Genomic DNA, 17,649 nt, shown 5'->3' on the forward strand with positions numbered 1-17,649 from the left:
CCTCCCTGCATGTTTCTTTCCACATCACCTTCTACCTCATGTCTTAGCAAATGCCTCCTCCTCTGGTAGCAAACATCCCTTTCCACAGCACAGGCTGGTCCCTCTCCTCCACCCTCCATCCCCTTCCTCAGCCTCTGAGTTCAGCAGGAGCACTGATGGGGACACAGTTTGTTTTCCTCTTTCCCTGCAGTGACGGGTGTGTGGATGGAGAGCGAGGGTGGATTCCAACCAAAGCTGTGCCGTGAATATCAGTGTCTGCATAACTATTTTTTAAATACTTGCATATTAATTTACTTGTAGAAATTATTTCCCAGGTTCGAGGCTGTGTCAGCAGGAGCAAAGTTTTATTGGAGACAAGCCTTGGCCGCTGTCAGACAACCAGCACAGCCCTGGGGAGCCCGAGTGAGGGGCAGTGCTGGGATCAGAGCGGCTCCCATGGAGTCCCTCCAGCTGCTGCTGGAGCACAGCTGAGAACACCCAGGTTATTCTTGCCTTGTTCTTCCAAATGACTTGTTCTTCAGAGCTCCTCAGGGATGTGCAGTGGGGCTGGAGGGACTCTCTGGTCTGCAGCGACCTGAGGGAGAGCAGGAAGCATCACTTTTTCAGGGGGTTCTACATTCGTGCCTTTCTCTTACACACCTTTGTATTGACCTTCCTCTTCCCTCTTCTCCCCAGCTCTGCTTGATTTTATACCTTCTCAAAGAGCTGTGACTGACTGATTCCCCTTCCAGTTCCTCATTCCCGTGTTGTGCTGGAAGTCTTATTTAACCACACCTTTACTGCTGGGCACTCCCCAGTGTCAAACCTAATTTCTACAGAGGTGTATAAATGTCCCACAGCTGCATCCCTTGCCACTGCTTCCCACCATAGCCCAGTTAATCCCAGTGCTCCACCACCAACAGCCACAGCTGCCATCCTGCCTGGCGGGCTCCAACCCAGCCTCTTTCCAGGGAGAAGACACCACCTCCAACCCCTCTTCACCCAGAAAAACCTGAAGGCCTCTCATCCTCCTCTTCCCCAGGTTCCCAGCACTGAAGGGGCAGCTCATGGTCCCACTCCCCAGCTCCTGGAGGACCCCTCACCTGACAGACCCTCGCCCGTGCTGGGCTCAGGGCAGGCAGGGCTGGCACAGAGTGGCTTTCAGCCCCCCGCTCCTCCCAGCTGATGTGGCGGCGACTCCTCTTCCTGCTGGCCCTCTGTGGAAAGGAGACAGCTCTGGAGACCCAGGCCCTTGGCATTCCCACCCTGGAGATCTCCCCTGACTTGTGCACTGGCTGTAGCTCTGTCTCTTCAGTCAGTGCTGCCATTTCCCCTCCGAACCCCGAGGGTCATCGGCCACCATTCCCCGCTCCCTCCCTCCCTCCTGCCTGTTGGCTGCTGTTGCTTTTCCATCCCAGGATTACCCCAGGCTCCAAGACAAACACCAACAGTGTCACTTTATCCACTTCAACTGGCATTTTGGAACAAAAACTGATTTGTCATGTAACTAATTTAGGACTGGAGAGTCCTCAGGGCTCCACCATTCCAATGCCTCCTTTTCCAAGCAAATGGAGCAGGTGGGTGCCCAGGCTGGTGTTGTGTGTGTGCAGCCATGTCTGGGATTAACAGCCTGCCTGTTTAAAAACCTCAGTCAATGGGAGGCAGGGCAGAGACAGCTGCTTTGCATACAAATTAAATTCCCAAAACTTTAATTAAAATTGTTGTGTGAAGCTGAAAATGTTTAGATAATTTATTGTTTCAGTTAATTTAGCTGCCAGTCCCTAGCCCTGCCTCATTCTGGCAAAGCCAATAAAACTCAGTTAATGTGACAGTGTTTGTCAGAGACCTTGCCCAGCTGCCAGCAAAGCTGCCCTTAAAGAGCTGCTGCATCGTGCCAGGGGCTGGGACAGCTCTGGGGGCTCTCCTGGCCCCCCTCCCTGGCCCCAGAATGGTCTCTGACATGCACCCTGGACATTTATCAGAGCCAAATCCTCAGGTGCCTCACAGTTTGCTAATAGGCCCTGTCTGGTAACAGGTCAGCACTGGTTCCTCACCACAGTGTTGCTTTTACCACTGGTGTCAGGAACGTTCATGCCCCTGTAAGGCAAAGCACAGGGATTTTGGGGTGCCCGGCTCTGTCTGCGTACATGATGTCGTGCTGGCCGCCCTCCAGCAGGCAGTGGTAGGTCTGGATCTCCTGCTCCAAGCGGCACTTGACGTCCAGGAGGGTCTTGTATTCCTGGTTCTGGCACTCCATTTCCGCTCGGATCTCAGCCAGCCGCTGCTCCACGCAGGAGATCTGGGTCTGCAGCTCAGCCAGGTATTTGTTGTAGCGGCACTCGGTCTCCGTCAGAGAGGATTCCAGGTTTTCTTTCTGAGAATGGAACAAGCACACGGGTACCTGGGTTTGCTGCGGGCACGACCCTGGTCACGAGAGCTGTGGGTGTGAGTCGTGTGGATCCCCTACCATGGTGAGCTGGGCTTGCACGTTGATTTCCAGGGCCTGCAGCTGCCGCCTCAGCTCAGTGACCTGCTTGTTGCTTGACTCGATCTCCTGGCTGCTTGTGACGACCTCCAGATTCACCTCCTCCATCTGCAAGGTCAGAAAAGAGAAAGCATCCCTTTCCTCACATCCCCACATCATCTCACACCCCGCAGTGCCCTGAGCAGGCTGACCCCCTCCCCATTTATTCTCTTGTGGCCCTGTGACACCACGTGGTGGCCCCTCTGCCACAGACAGAGCACATAAATCGGGCAGTACAGTTAGATCTGAGCACTCCTGTGACCCAGCTGCTGGTATTAGGACATCTAATCCCTCACTGTTGCCTGTCCCAGGGGGCAGTGCCGGGCCCAGCTCTGCGTGGGTGTGGTACCTTGCAGGCGTACCACTGCTCCGTCTCCTTGCGGTTGCGCTCCATCAGCGTCTCGTACTGGCACCGCAGATCCTCCAGGATCTTCCTCAGGTCTGGGCCAGGGCAGGCATTGACCTCCACGCTCACATCCCCGGTCGCCTGTTTCCTCAGACAGCTCATTTCCTGCAGGGAATACGTGCACCGTATCATTAATATCGACCCCGGGGGGGGCTTTTCTTCCTTTGTATTCCCTGGGTGAGGGGTGATCCAACCTCCTCGTGGTTGGTCTTGAGGCAGCACATCTCCTCCGTGAGAGCCTCGCACTGCAGCTGCAGGTCGGTCTTGCAGCTGGCCAGCTGGTCCAGGACGGGCCGCAGGTTGCAGATGTCGGCATCCACGTTCTGCCGGAGACCACACTCGGTCTCGTACCTTAAACCACGGGCAGCAAAGGGGGGTCAGCAGGGCAGCAGGGCAGGGCAAGCCTTTCACTTAAGTTTGGGGGAAAAATCTGCTTTTGACCATGCAGCATGACAGGCAGAGGGTTGGGATTTCCCCGTCACCGCCCCTCGCCTGCCCTTCCCCAGCACGGGTCTGTACTCACTTCACTCTGAAGTCATCAGCAGTCATCCTGTTGTTATCGATGTTCAGAAGGATTTTGTTAGTCTCCATGGCTGCACACAGGATCTGGAAAAGCAAATGTAGGAAAGGGATTAAGGCTTGCAGCTTCCTCTGGCTCCAGAAGACCCTGAAGGAAACACCTACTCGAGGTATTTTATAATGATTCTGTGTACTGGGATTATTGATCAGTTAGGTGGGATCACAGCAGGGAAACCCTCGTTCCAGCTGGGTGGAGCTGGCTGTGCTGAAGTGTCAGTTCTCAGTAAATGCAGAATCCCCCTCCCTCGGACCATCATTCCATATAAACCATCACTGCACCTGCCCCTCCAGAGCCATTGCCTCTGCCCTCTGACAGGGCTCTTTGCACTTGGAGAAGCAAAGCCCAAGGAAATATTACACTTTCTTGACAAACAAGGATTTACCTGGTTCTGAAGGTCTTCAATTTCCTTGTGGTAGCAGCTGTAGTCCCGTGGCTCACAGCTGGGCCCCACCTTGGCGTACCACTCCCTGATCTTGCACTCCAGGTCGGCGTTGTCCCCCTCCAGGAGCCGCACCTTGTCCAGGTACGAGGCCAGGCGGTCGTTGAGGTTCTGCATCGTGGCCTTCTCGTTGTTGGCGAACAGGATCCCATCCCCGCAGCCAGCGCCGGCCCTGGGGAAGCCCCCACCCCCTCGAGTGCAGATGCCTCCACCGCTGAAGCCCAGGGCAGAACAAGCCCTCTGGGTGGCTCCGAAGCTCCCGCCGGCCGCGCTGCCGGCGCTCAGCTGCTTCCCGAGAAATCCCTCGCTCAAACTGCCGCCGGAAAAACTGCCCCCCACAGCACCCAAGTCGTAGGCAGCGTGTCTCCCCGAGGAGGCGGAGGAGACCCTCCTCCCTGTGCCAGCTGCATTGCTGCCTGTGCTGCCCCTGCCCTGGGCACAGGTGGTGACAACCTGCCTGACAGCACAGCTCATGGTGCAGCCGACAAAGCCCAGGGCAAGTGCTCAGCTCGCTGCAGGATCCAACTGTGATCCCTCTGTCACCTGGTCCTCTATTTATACCAGTCCCCGTGGATCGTGCCACTGGAGAAGGGCTGTTTATTCTTCCTCCTTGTGACCTGGCTGGGAGGTGTTTTTTTTCAGCCGGAAATAATTCCCCAAAGGCGTTTGTCTCCAGAAATCCCACAACAGAAAGATGCTTTGGTTAACAGAAGCGTGTTTCAAAACTACATCAAAAATGTTACTTCCTGAATCATCAGGTCTGACTTGTGATGACAACTCAACAACAGTGACACAAAAACCCGACGATACCCGAGAGTGCCCGGGGAGTGAAACACCACAGCAATTATCCACCCCTGGCGTGGGCGAGTCTACCCGGAAAGTGAAAGCTGTGGGAAAGGCATCCTATCTGACCGAGCCTGCTCGACCCCTTTGGCACCAGGAGCGAGGGGGTCCCCTCACTCAGCTGCCCTCAGTCCCTGGGACCAGGGCCAGGAGACCATTCTGGACAGTGCAGTGAGGGTCTGTCCTATCCCGTGTGGCCCTGGGTTGAGTGAGCCCCTCAAAATGCTCTTGGAGAACACAGAGGAATATCGCACTGGAATGTACCAAGGATGATTTGCCCCTTCTCCTACCTCCATCAAAACATCCCCTTGCAGAGGGAGATCTGTTTGTTTTGCTGCTTTATAGGGTAGACATAATAGTCAAATATTTATCCAAAATAGAAGAGAAGAGGATATTTCCTGAACACCAAACATTGCAGTTCACTGTGAGTATTCACCACCACACAGGATAAGATTTCTGAAACAGTAACATGCAGAATTTCAGCAGATGCCTGACTCTGTAGAGGTCTGACCCAGTTCCAACCAGCCCCATGGAAACACTCCAAATACAATCTGGGTGTTACATTTAGAAAAGACAAAAAAAACTTCTAAAAAATATATATTAAACCTATTTTTTAGTCCTGGAATGATGAATTGAGGAAGAAGGGAAATAATTAAAATGTTTTGTCATCTGAATCTTTCATTTTATTAATAACATTAATAAAGCCATGCTAATATTGGCTGGCTCTCACCCACGTGTGGTTCAGCTGTGGGTTTGGCATCCAGGTCACCTGGACACGTGGCACAAAGGATGTGTTAGCTGCAGCCTGGCTCACAAATATTGCTTCTGCCGTTTGGGTGAGTTCATTAGGCTCGATTTTATCTTGCCACTGCAAACCCAGCGCTCCTGCACCGTGGGCTGGTTCTGTGGGTGCCCATCCTTCGTTAGCGCCGTCATTAGGAAGCGAAGCCGGTGCCAGGGTGCCCTGACACACACAGGGGTGGCCAGGCCCTGCCTGGAGCTGGGCTCGGGATCAGCTGCAGCCCAGCCACAATCGGTCTGTTTTCCATCCAAGAATTATAAAAGTAGAGCTGAGCAAACATTTAATTCCATTTAATCGATAATTATATGGTCCTTCATTTTTCAGGGCCAGGTTGGACAGGACTTGTAGCAACCTGGTCTAGTGGAAGGTGTCCCTGCCCATGGCAGGGGGTGGAATGAGATGAGCTTTAAGGTCCCTCCCCACCCAAACCATCCTGTGATTACATGATTTTATGATTTTTTTTAAATGAGGAGAAAAAAACACATAATGAGTGGAGAGTTTTGGGGTTTTTTCAATTACTGGAAACTAAGCAGAAATGTTGACATTTCTTCCTTACTTTTGGAACTTCAGACCATACCAAAGGTGATTAGAATTTCTACAGCTTTTGTAAAGGAAAACAGTAACTTCACTCTTGATTTTTTCTGGATTTGTGTGTCCTTCACAGCAGCTTTTTTTCCTTTCCAAAATTCGAAATTTTTATTAAAACCAGCTCTTGGTTTTACACCAGAGCACACCTGAGGCCCTGCCAGCAGTCACAGCCCTCATATCATTAAAGAGATTTTCACTTTGTGACGGGGAGACCTGCTAATGACAGCATCTCCATGCCTAATGGAAGGCTCCTTCCAGAATTAACTTTTATTGACTTCCCGACTGGAGTCTGCAGATGGAAATTTGCTGCCCACAGCCTCAGAGCCAGCCCGGGGCGCTGCTCTGATGCACCGTCCTCGTCCTGGGCTGACTTGGGAGCCCCTCGCAGGCACCGCTGTGCCCCAGGGGAGGCAGAGGAAGGAGCCGGGCACGAGGAGCTGCCACGGGCACTTCGGGAGCAGCAGCACCGGCCTGACCAGGAAAAATGACTGCTTCGAGTAACAAATGAGCAGAAGAGCCTCCCCCAGGCGAAGGTGCTGCTCCCACGTAATGAGCTTTGTGAAAAATAGAGAGAAAGGGATTATAGTTCAGCTCTCCGTCGGCGTCCTGGGCTGTGTGACGGGGGCAGGGGATGGGCACGCTGGCGTTATTCCCAAGGGTGCTCCACGGCACAGAATTACCAGATTCAACAGGGCAATGGAAATGAGAAAGATTAGATTTCCCTGGAGGGAAATCCTTTGGGAGTCTCAGGATATTTCAAGGTTTCAGACTGTTTCTTAAGCTGATGCAGATGAAGTATAATGTGCCCCCAAGAAGGAGATCCAGCATTTCACGTTATTACAAACAATCCCTGAGTCACCAGCTGTTTTCATGTCCAAGAGAGCTTCCCTGGGGACTCATTGACTCAGACACAGCACCAAACCCCGAGTCCCTGCTGGTGCACGGACACAGGGAATGCCAGGAGCAGAGCTGGAGCCAGGAACTGCCCAGTCCAGCCCCCGCCAGCTGGGGCGTCTCTCAGGGCTCCAGCCCGGGCAGGGAGAGCTCTCTGCCCACTGTCAGCTGAATTTCCGTGTGTCGCTATGGAAAATCCATACAAAGTATTTACAAAGTATTTGCTTATCTGGCTGGTGATGTACCTGTCACACCACTTTCTGCCAGCTGCCATTGGCTGTATCTCCACCCCTCTGAGGACACCGGGTGCTCCGGGGTCTGATCCCGGCTTTGCAAGTCACTCCAGGCAGTTCCCTCAGCTCCTCCCAGTCTCAATTTCATGCTTTGTAGAATGGAAACCATAATAACAGTAATCCCCCTCCTCGAGGGCATTGTAAAAATAACTCTCTGAGGAGCACAAGGGGCTTCAAAGATTGGAAAGACTATTCTCGTGTAAGTATTATTTATTATCAGTGTTCTTGCTGTTTTATATTAAGTTTGACACAGGCACATCGCACAGATTTCTCTCTGATGTGTCTCATCATGAAATACCTTTCAAGGACATTCTTGATTTTCCCTTTTTTCATTTTGTTGTCCATTAAAGTTTCACCATCATTTGCTGAGGACTTGCTTCTGTAACTCCTGGCTGAATCCTAATGAGGCTTTTCTTCTTGTGCTTGGAGCTTCCAGAAAATCTGAGCAATGCTCTCCAAAACCAGTATTTGTCCTTCTCTTGGAGTCACAATTTGCCCATGTTTCACAGACACAAACTGTGTGTATCAAAGAGTAATAACAGGCAATAAATTGCCCAATAGTTCTGTGGTATTTTCCTTCTTTGGAGCACTACAGGGATCACTTGTACTGAGCTTGGACTTCGCTCTCGCCTGTGATAAAAGTGTTACACTGAGCTGTGTGCAGAATTAAGGCCTTTTTCACTGATGCAAATATATGTTGATGAATAAGGAAAACCCCAGGAGAACTGAATCCACTGATTACAAATCTGGGCTCTCCATCAGCTCTCCCAGCTGTTCCCCCAGCTCTCCTCAGGATTTCACTTCAAGCAGTTCCTGCTGATAGATGTAAATATCTCAGCACAGGGTGACAATCAGAGATAACCAAATGTGCTGCTGGATCAATCTCTCCCTTGTGCCCTCTTGGCTGCAGAAGGAGCCGTCCCTCCCTGTGCTGCCCGTGGAGGCAGGTACTCCTGGACTGACATCTTCTTTTACCCTCCTACTTGTATTTCATCAGTTAGATTTGTGGTTTGCAGAAAGCCTTTCTCTATTCATACACTTGGGGCAGTCTGCAGATGGCTCAAGAGTTAAAAAGCTGCCATTTAAAGCTGAAATAACTCTGTTCTGATGGAAAATAAGCACGGCACATTAGCAGTGTTCTCAGGATTTCTGCCTGCAGCCTTGCCCGCTGCCGCAGACCCTGAGACAGCTGGAGGCTCAGGTACATTTTGCTTGATCTAGTTTTAATTTTTGACATAGCTCTGGCTCAGTCAGCCTGGGAGCCTTCCTATTTCTCCAAGGAAGGTCTGTTATTCCAGAAAGGGAGAAGCACGACACAGTCCATGAACTCTGCGCTCCACTCGTTTCCTGCCCTCTCTGTAATTGCTGAACGATGATACAGAACGATAACATCTCACGCTCCCTTTTCTGGAAAGCCCTGGCAGGCTCCCCACTTCTTCGATCTCCTCTGCCTGTCCTGTCATGCCCAGTGTGACATCACCAGCTCTTTCCCAACCTGCTGGGCCCGGGGAGTGTGTGGTGAGTGCTCAGCGGGACCTCAGTGCTGTGGGGAGGCTGAGGGACAGTGAATCACCCAAGGGATGAGTGAGCTGAGCCTCAGCCACTGGAGCCTCTTATGCATTGTGGAAGCTGATTTACTGCAGACTGGTCCCTTTCCCTTTGGTCTGAGCCCCAGGTCTGTATCCTTGAGGTGGGGGATAACATGAGCCCGTGGTCCAAGACTGGACAGGGCTCCCAGCTTCCACTGGCTAGAGTGAAGCTGGATCTGAGTGATTCCATCACGCTTTCGGCTCTCCAGGAAGCAAGTGGCCACAGACACACCCGGTACCTTCTGCCCAGCTGTGTCACTAATCCTGAGTGGCAGCTTGGCCTCAGGCACTGTTTCTGCCTCCTGTGTTTCAGGAAGGATTTTAGCAGTGATCTACTAGACATGATAGTGATAAAAATTATTGCTACTCATCCCTGTGCGGATTAAGCAATGGTTACTTTAGATCCTGTTAAGTGCAGCCCTGGGGCAGCATAAAAAGCTCTGTATAAGGTTTCCGTGCCCAATAGTGTGATTTAAAGACAGTCAAAAGAGGCAGCAGGCAAGTGGGGATGAGGTTTGCCAACCAGCCTGACACTGGGCTCGTGTCAGATGGAACATCTGACAGCAGCAGTCTTGCCAAAGTCATTCAAGTTCAGCTTACAGGAGAAAGTGATTTTTTATGATCCCAAGAGAACTGAGCTTTATTTTGTCGGTTTTAATTATCAGTCGCGTGGCACATTGACCTCAGACCTCATCTGTCCATAATTGCCTTCAATTTCTATCACTAATCTCATTTATGTCTCAGCCAGTCCCGTGTATTTACAAGCAATGAGTTCATTAGAAAAAGCTGTCTCCAATTATCTTTGCCCCAGGTGGAACCCACGTCCCTCCAGGTGAAACCCATCTCCCGCCATTCCCCTCCTCTCACTGGCTTCTTCTTGTGGTTTCTTAGGACTTTCCCTGGCATGAACACACAACCCTGAGGCTTTGAGGGATCTTGTATCAGTGATAGACAAGTCTGCAGTTGCACGAGCGAGGAGAAAAAGCTTTATTAAGTGTGTCCAGAGGCACCTGCATGGAATGAGGGTAATACAGGCAGGAGGAGGAGGTGGAGGAAGCTTTCTGGGACACAACCCAGGGCCTCAGGCAGTGCTTGGCTCAGCTCACTGCTCTCCTGAGCCTGGGATCGAGGGTCCTACTGACCCTCCTAGCGAGTGGTGAGCGCAACCTGCTCCCGGGAGGAGACCACCTTCCCATCCTGCACCTCCTCCACGATCGTGCGGACCTGGCGGGACGATGTCACCACTGCAGGGGGAAAGGGGGACAGTTATTCATGGCAGGAGGGAGAGAAATTCTTAACACTTCATCAGATATTGCACATTCTTCAGAAGATGGGAGGTTCTTACCATCTCTGCCAGAGTGTGGGGATATGGCGGAGGAGTACTGGGAGGAGATGCTGCAGGAGAAGCACAAGACCAAAGAGAAGTTAGGGACAAACATCTGTTGCTGCTGTTATACAGGCTCTGTGTTCAGGCAGGAGGAAAACAGAGAAGGCTCATGGAGGTTGCTAAAAGTGCTGCTACACTTGGTCTCTTCTGGGGAGGAGAGGGACCACGGCCCCTTCCAGCAGGGAAGGGGGCCTGGTGCAGCATCCCAGTCCAGGCAGAAACTGGGACAGAGCCACTGGGCATCCACGGCTGGTGTGAATATAGAGCCCAGCCCTGAAAGCTGCGGCTGGACCGAGTCTCCGGGCAGCACATGTGGTGTCTACGCCCCGTATCCTCCCGCCGCCCTCCCCGCGCAGCCCCTCACTCACTGGGCGTCCTCTCCCTCCAGGAGCCGGCGGTACGTGGCGATCTCCTGCTCCAGGCGGCACTTGACGTCCAGCAGGACCCTGTACTCGTGGTTCTGGCGCTCCATGTCGCAGCGCAGCTCGGCCAGCTGCTCCTCCACGCTGGTGATCAGCGCCTGCAGCTGGGCCAGCTGGGTGCCGTAGCGCGCTTCCGTGTCGGCCAGGGTGCCCTCCAGCGCCGCTTTCTGCGGGACGGGCACGGGGGTGGGTCAGGGGCGCAGGGGCGGCCAAGGGGGCACAGCCCTGCGGCCCCGGGCCCGTGTCCCTGGGTGCTCCCCGCCCTCTGTACCGTGCTGAGCTGGGACTGCAGGTCGATCTCCAGGCTCTGGATCGTGCGCCGCAGCTCCGTGATCTCCGTCTTGCCGCTCTGCAGCTGCTCCGTGTTGATGGCCACCTCCCGGTTCAGCTCTTCCGTCTGCAAGGAGGCCCAGCAGTGTCCTCAGAGCCCTGGTGGTGGGCACAGCCCCGGCCCCGTGCCTGCTGCTCCCCCCCGGCCCCTCACCTTGCTGAAGAACCACTGCTCGGCGTCCCTGCGGTTCTTCTCCGCCAGGCTCTCGTACTGCTCCCGCATCTCCGCCAGGATCTTGGTCAGGTCGATTCCAGGGGCAGCGTCCATCTCCACGCTGATCTCCCCACCCACCTGCCCACGCAGGGCACTCATTTCCTGGCACAGAAGAGACACGTGATACACCTCACAGTGACAAGGTGTATTTCCATCCTGAGAAATTTCTTATTTGCACCCAGCATATGCACCCCACAGACCTCCTGGAGGTCCTGTCTGAAGGGATTATTTCCCCCCCTTCCTCCTCAGGTGTCTCCTGACATTCCTAATGGCAGAGACTCCTGCGTGTTTGACCTGACCTGGTGCACAAGACATATTTGTATGTCCCAGTTTGAGCCTGGTTCTGTGCTCACCTCCTCGTGATTCTTCTTCAGATAAGCCAGTTCCTCCTTCAGGTTCTCAATCTGCATCTCCAGGTCGGCTCTGGACAGGGTCAGCTCGTCCAGGACGCGGCGCAGCCCGTTGATATCGGCCTCCACGCTCAGGCGCAGGGCCTGCTCCGACTCAAACCTGGGGGCACACACACAGCTGCAAACACCCACCTCATACAGGATTATTCTTGTCTTTTCCTTCCCCAGCTTGGCATTTTCTGCCAAGAATCTGTAATTCAATGTTTGCGCACAGATCTCACAGTGCAGGAATGTCAGTGCTGTGCCCAGGGAGAGATGCACAATTCCCAAATGTCCCACTCCTAGTGAGCCTGGTGGAGCAACCCCAGGTGCAGAAGGAACAGCCTTGAACAGCCAGGCCTTTCCTCCCTTGTCCCAAGAGCTCTTGGAGGCGCTGGACTCACTTGGTTCGGAAGTCGTCTGCTGCCAGCCTGGCGTTGTCGATCTGCAGGACGATGTTGGCATTTTCAACAGTCGCAGAAAGAATCTGGTGGGCGATAAAAGAAAGAAAAAGAGTTAAAACTCATTTTAAACCGCTGGCAGCAGTCCCATCCAGGGAAGGACTGGGACTGGGTCAGCACTGGGCCTCCTGACGTGGGGCTGGACTTCCAGGTGGGCTCTGCAAAGAGGGAGACGGGGGTGCTCAGCTCCATCTCCCATCAGATTCAGTCCTGTGAGGATGCTGCCATGGGCACATGGCCCTGCCCAGGTGGCATCTCCGGGTGCTCACACCATGCTGAGCCCTGGCAGCACTCCAGGCTTTGGGAATGGGAAGAGCCCGTCTGAGAAGGAGAAAAGGGTTGAGGGAGGAAGGAAGGAAGGAGTGCCTTGTGCCTGCGTAGTTTGGCTTTCATAATTACACCTGAGGTGCAAATATTTGCTCTGGGATTATGAAAATGATTGGCCGTTTAGTGAGCAGGAATTTCTGTAGCCACGAGCTAATGAAAAGCTCTCACTGAGTTCTGCTCCTTCAGGGGATATCCAGGGAATAATCCAGGAATATTGATGCGGTCATTTCTCAGCTGTTCTGCGGGACGGGAGGAAAGCGCCTGCCTCCCCCTGGATCAGGAGCAGAGGGTTTCTGTGAGACCCAGCACTTCTTTGCTCAAATCCACAGACAGCTCCTGTGTTCCTGTGCTCCATCAGAGCACACCTGACAAGCTGGAATCTGAAGAGGAGCTTCAGGAAAGGGCCCTTCCCCCCCAAGGGTGAAGCCCAAGAGAACAGTTAAAGAACAGAAAAATTTTAGGAATGTGACTTCCCCCAGGGGCTGACCCTGCCCCATTTCCCTGGAATTTAATCACAGACCAGGTATGTCATTGCCCAACCCCACACCTCATCCCTTCCGTGGAACCTGAGCTCACTGGGGATGAGTGATGAGGGCAGAAGGGGGGCAGTGAGGGCAGAGCAGGGAGGGATGGCACATTCTGGTGCTTTGGATCAGGGACTTTTGCCTAAAATCATCCAGGGAGCTCCTAAGGATAAAGACACGAGCTTGGCCCTGATTTCATCTGCTGCATTTTAGAGCAGGGCACACACCTGATTTCAGCATCTACCACAGCCCAGGGTGATCCAACCCTTGGATTTCACTCATGTCTGTGTCTGCAACTCCCAAAGAACAACCATTCCATAGGACAGTTCCTTTCTACTTTAACCTCCACCTTGAGCCTCCTCACAGGTTAGAAAAGGTTAGGTTTGTAGGATATTTGTGAGAATGACTTATCATCTCCATTTGCATATCAGTCAACAGTGAAGGGGCCAAGAGATAACGTGTCCCTGCCTGCTGAGCTCCAGCAGGAGCCTGATAGGGAGCACATACCTACAGGGGCACAAGCAGCATGAGGGAAGGCAGCACGTACATCAGGTAACATGAATCAGTGCCTGACTCCTGCTTTCCTGCCCCACCGTTCTCCCTGCACTGGAACAGTCGATGGAAACCCCATCCTGGTGCCTCATGATCTGCTGTTCATAAATTGTGACTGTTATTCCAAAGCTCTTTCTGTTTTCCATCTCAGGCCGTTTGTTAATCCTCTTCCCTCCAGCTCTTAGGAACAAGGTCATCTTTTTACAAGTGACTCTGATGAAGACATCACGTTAATCCCCAGTCCTACCTTGTTCCGGAGCTCCTCGATGGTCCTGTAGTAGGGGCTGTAGTCCCGGTCAGGACCAGGGGCCTGCTTCTTGTACCACTCCCTGATCTTGACCTCCAGGTCGGTGTTGGCCTCCTCCAGGGCTCGCACCTTGTCCAGGTAGGCGGCCAGGCGGTCGTTGAGGTTCTGCATCGTCTCCTTCTCCCCCGCCGGCAGGATGCCATCGCCGCCTCCAAAGCCCCCTCCAAAGCCGGACCCAAAGCCGGCCCCAAAGCCGGCCCCATAGCTGCCCCCAAAGCCCCCACCGAGGGCCCCTCCTACGCTGCTGCAGTAGCTGCCCCCAAAGCCACTTCCGAGCCCCGAGACGACGCGGGAAGAGACGGAGTAGCTGCCAGAGCCCCCGTGCACGCTGGGGGCCCTGTAGCCTCCCCCCCCGACACGCACGGAGGAAAGCCTGCTGGAGCCTCCCCCCAGGCTCCCAAATCCCTTGAGGGAGGTGGAGGAGGAGTATTGCCGGACAGTGGTGCTCATGGTGGAGGCTGGAGGTGGAGAGAGAGGCAGTTCTGCAGCTCAGCAGTGAGTGCTCCTTCCCCTGCCTCGGGGCCCTTTATAGCCCAGCCAGGAGGCGTTGCCACACGGGAGGGTTTTTTTTGTTGCATTCCCGATGATTTTCATCACTCCTAAAACCTGAGCCAACTTCCAGAATCGTCATTTTTGCCTTTGTTCTGTTGATGCTTTTTGTCATACTCCACTAGAAGGTTTTTCTCTTACAAAGGGCGTCTTTATGCTTCTTCCGTTTCCAAGTAAATCATCAGGTGTGATTCAAAGGAGGAGGCTCCTTGCTCAGGGCTACGATTTAATTCCTTTTGCACTGTTAGCTCTGGAACAGGCAGTGTTTGAGGGAGTAACTCAGCATCTCTTTTACTGTGGCTTTTCATCCCAGCTACAGTTTCCTGTCCCTGCTTGGGCTGCACACACACCTGCAGGGACAGCAGCCGTGTCGTGACACCTCCACAGCCCCGTGAGTACAGTGGTGCCAGAAGGAACTTGGCTCCTGATCCTGGAAATACAAGTGTGCTCTTTTATCCACAGGGAGAGGGATGATCAGTAGTGAAAAAGCAATGAAAAGGGAATTCGTGCTCCAGGGCTCGCTCGAGTCTTTACTTCAGAGACCACCCATGAGTGGGGGAATGTGAAAAGGCATTAGCAGAGGATGGTTTGTGTTCTTTGTGGATGAGCACTACCAAACCATCCTGAAAGGGCAGGGTATGGCTGCTAGGTAGACATTATGAGATGCTCCAGGAAAAATGCGGAATAGCATAAGGTAGATGAGGTATGTAAGGAACAAACTCCTGGTGTCTAAGCCCTGTGAACAGGAGCACAAAGGTGGCAGCAGCACAGCTCGGCAGCCAACGCTGGTGATGTTTTCTGAGAGGGACAACTCCATGACCAGGCAGGACAAGTGCAGTGTGAGTTTGGAGCTGACAGCTCCCGTGTTAACAGAGCTTCAGGAGAGACTGTGGTTGTGTATGACGAGCAAAAGGACTCCAAGCCTGAGTGCAGTGCCATGGTCTGCTGTCAACACTGCGTGCTGACCCACGGCACGGGCAGAGCCCACTAATCCCAGTGTCCCTGGCTCGTCATGCAGGGTGTGGAGGAGGAGGGAATGCTCATGTGTGCACACGGTGGATTGTTGGGCTGTCTCCGCAGACAGGCCCCAACAGCCCCTTCCCAACAGCCAAGTTCTTCCTTAGATCATTTGCCAAAGGAGGGGGGAAAGGGAATGGAAAGAAGAACAAAGGTACATTACTGAGCAGCTCAAAGGGCACGACTCCCTCCCCTCCCTCTCCAGAAAGCTGGAGAGGGTGCAGGAGTGGGATGTGTCCTTGGAATATCGGGAGTTGGCTGCTGTGGAGAGGTGGTTGCCCATCTTCAGTAGGACTCGAAGCTCCGCAGGATCGGAGCCTCGGCCGTGTTGGCTCTGGCTGTTCCACCCCTCGCGTGAGCGCGGGCGCGGGGCCAGCGCCGCCCACTCCCCCCGTCCTGCCCAGGTGTGTGCAGAGAAGGTGCAGCAGCGTGGGGGCGGCCGGGACGTGTCACTCCAAGGAATGTGCTTCCTCCTCATCTTTATTTCCTCATCTTCGCCCGGGCAATGCTGTGGTTTGTCCTCCCCGATTGCAGTGGTGACAAGGGGAAAGGGGAACGTCACAGACAAAACCAGCGCAGAGCCCCCTGTGAGTCCAAACCCTCAGCCTGGCCCTGAGCAAAGCCCCTCGGGGCAGTGGGGGTGTCACAAGGTCACTGTCACACTGCCACACTGTCACTCTGTGTGTCACACGTGTGACACGTGGCTCTGTCTGTGCTTGAAATTGCCTTTTCTTTCATCTTCTCTTTGCCATTGAACTGCTGTGTCATAAAAATATACACATTGCCCAAAATATCTGTGATACTTTGATAATGCCACAGGGCAGCAATTAAAATCATGAAGTGTTAATTAAGGTGGAAAACAACATTAACCACTCGAGGACATTATTTCCATGACCTCCCATTGAACACAACCACAAGGACTGCATGTTGTTTGTATCACACTCTTTGAAGTAAAAGGCTGGGTATTCAAACAGATCCTGCCTCTGTTCATGAGCACGTGCATGCTGTGAGCCCACCTTTAATACACTTCAAAATCAGAATTCCAGTTCTGTGGCATAACAGCTTTGTGGTTGCACATTGATGTTTAAATACACAATTCCGTAGGAGGAAAATCAAGGTGAAGTTCTGGCTCAAAACTCATATATCAGCAGACCCAGATGCTACCTGGATAAAACCACTTCTCTCTTTAAATGTGTTTATAAAGTTTGTCCTGGAATCACATTATCATAGGAAAGTTCCTTCAAATGAGCTGAAAACCCACATATCAATGTCTCTTTCTAAAGTGGTCTTTTCTGTCAGAGTAACTCTGTGTAGCCTGAGAAGTCAAACTGTCTTTGTGGACTAAATTCCCAGTTTTTGAAACATGCCTTAAACTGCCGCTGCCTGTCAGCATGAGCCTGCAGATCCCTCCTTGATGGGTTTCCTGAGGTCAGGGCTAATTAATAGTGCTCAAGGCAGGAGAGAATCGACTTCTGTTTTTCACACCTCCCTCACACTGTGCAGTAGTAGTAATTAAACCAGGGGATTTCGTTAGAAAAGTGTTATTTGTTGTTTCTATAGGAACAGGGGTGTGCCCAGACTTTTACAGGAGAAAAATATGAAGCAAGGGTGAATTCCAGCGAGGCACCTCAGCATCCCCTCGCTCTGTGTCGCAAGGGTGGCAGCCGGAGGGTTGACTGCAGGCTGTGTCTGCCCTGACCCTTCTCAGGCAGCTGAGCTTGGATGGCTCAGCCTTGCTTTTATCCAGCCCAGGGCTTGGATCCCCCCAGGGAGAGGCCCCAGGCTATGGATCTCCCTGGGGAGAGACCCGAGGCTGCCCAGGGCTGCTCCTTCAAGGCTGTGGGAGCAGAGGGAGTGCAGTCTGCAGGACTGTGGAGGTGCTGGGGCTGGAAGTGCCTCCAGCTGGGAATTGTGCCGCTGTTGATGCGTGGATCATCCACGATGATGCACCACAAGGGTGTTCTCCTGACCCCAGCACTGCCTCACTGGGTTGTTTCCATGTCCTTGGGTGGAATCTGAGTGGAAATGAGCTCGCTGATTGATAGAATTCAGCTTCAAACCAAATCGTGTCTCCACTGCTTGGTGGATGCTGGGGGTGCTCAGGGCAGCTGACCACCCACAGGGATCACAGGGGTCTGCTCCAAGGGGACAGGGGGGACACAGCCCTTGGTGCTGGGCAGAGCTGCAGGGCAGGACTGTGGGGATCCCTTCCAACCCAGCTGATGCACTGCAG

At 53.2% G+C, this 17,649-nt stretch overlaps 2 protein-coding genes across 2 annotated transcripts; both read right to left on the reverse strand.

The window, feature by feature from the left end:
• Positions 1-477: 477 nt before the first annotated feature.
• On the reverse strand, positions 478-4,415 carry LOC113976341 (keratin, type I cytoskeletal 19-like). The gene is made up of 8 exons (XM_027701446.1): positions 3,872-4,415; positions 3,433-3,515; positions 3,104-3,260; positions 2,853-3,014; positions 2,447-2,572; positions 2,127-2,353; positions 1,083-1,196; positions 478-574 (listed from the first exon to the last, which is right to left on the reverse strand). Exons 1-7 carry the CDS (start codon positions 4,400-4,402, stop codon positions 1,109-1,111), a joined length of 1,374 nt encoding a protein of 457 aa, XP_027557247.1. The 5' UTR covers positions 4,403-4,415; the 3' UTR covers positions 478-574; positions 1,083-1,108.
• Positions 4,416-9,903: 5,488 nt separating this feature from the next.
• On the reverse strand, positions 9,904-14,382 carry LOC113976343 (keratin, type I cytoskeletal 14). Its single transcript, XM_027701450.1, has 8 exons — positions 13,791-14,382; positions 12,084-12,166; positions 11,644-11,800; positions 11,231-11,392; positions 11,018-11,143; positions 10,693-10,913; positions 10,283-10,332; positions 9,904-10,181 (listed from the first exon to the last, which is right to left on the reverse strand). The coding sequence occupies exons 1-8, from the start codon at positions 14,298-14,300 to the stop codon at positions 10,084-10,086; spliced, it is 1,407 nt and encodes a 468-aa protein (XP_027557251.1). The 5' UTR covers positions 14,301-14,382; the 3' UTR covers positions 9,904-10,083.
• Between the last annotated feature and the right edge of the window lie 3,267 nt (positions 14,383-17,649).

The sequence above is a fragment of the Neopelma chrysocephalum genome, unplaced genomic scaffold (genome assembly GCF_003984885.1).
Source record: "Neopelma chrysocephalum unplaced genomic scaffold, ASM398488v2 Primary Assembly neopelma1_157, whole genome shotgun sequence".
NCBI lineage: Eukaryota > Metazoa > Chordata > Aves > Passeriformes > Pipridae > Neopelma > Neopelma chrysocephalum.

Bases quoted from the DNA above. Each gene is read 5' to 3' on its own strand.
- LOC113976341 (XM_027701446.1), bottom strand. From the start codon at position 4,402: ATGAGCTGTGCTGTCAGGCAGGTTGTCACCACCTGTGCCCAGGGCAGG. The intron at 3,516-3,871 runs GTAAATCCTTGT...TTGCTTTTCCAG, and splicing joins TTGAAGACCTTCAGAACCAG to ATCCTGTGTGCAGCCATGGA. The intron at 3,261-3,432 runs GTGAGTACAGAC...CCGTGGTTTAAG, and splicing joins GCTGATGACTTCAGAGTGAA to GTACGAGACCGAGTGTGGTC.
- LOC113976343 (XM_027701450.1), bottom strand. From the start codon at position 14,300: ATGAGCACCACTGTCCGGCAATACTCCTCCTCCACCTCCCTCAAGGGA. The intron at 11,393-11,643 runs GTGAGCACAGAA...CTTCTGTGCCAG, and splicing joins TGAAGAAGAATCACGAGGAG to GAAATGAGTGCCCTGCGTGG. The intron at 10,914-11,017 runs GTACAGAGGGCG...CCCGTCCCGCAG, and splicing joins TGCAGTCCCAGCTCAGCACG to AAAGCGGCGCTGGAGGGCAC.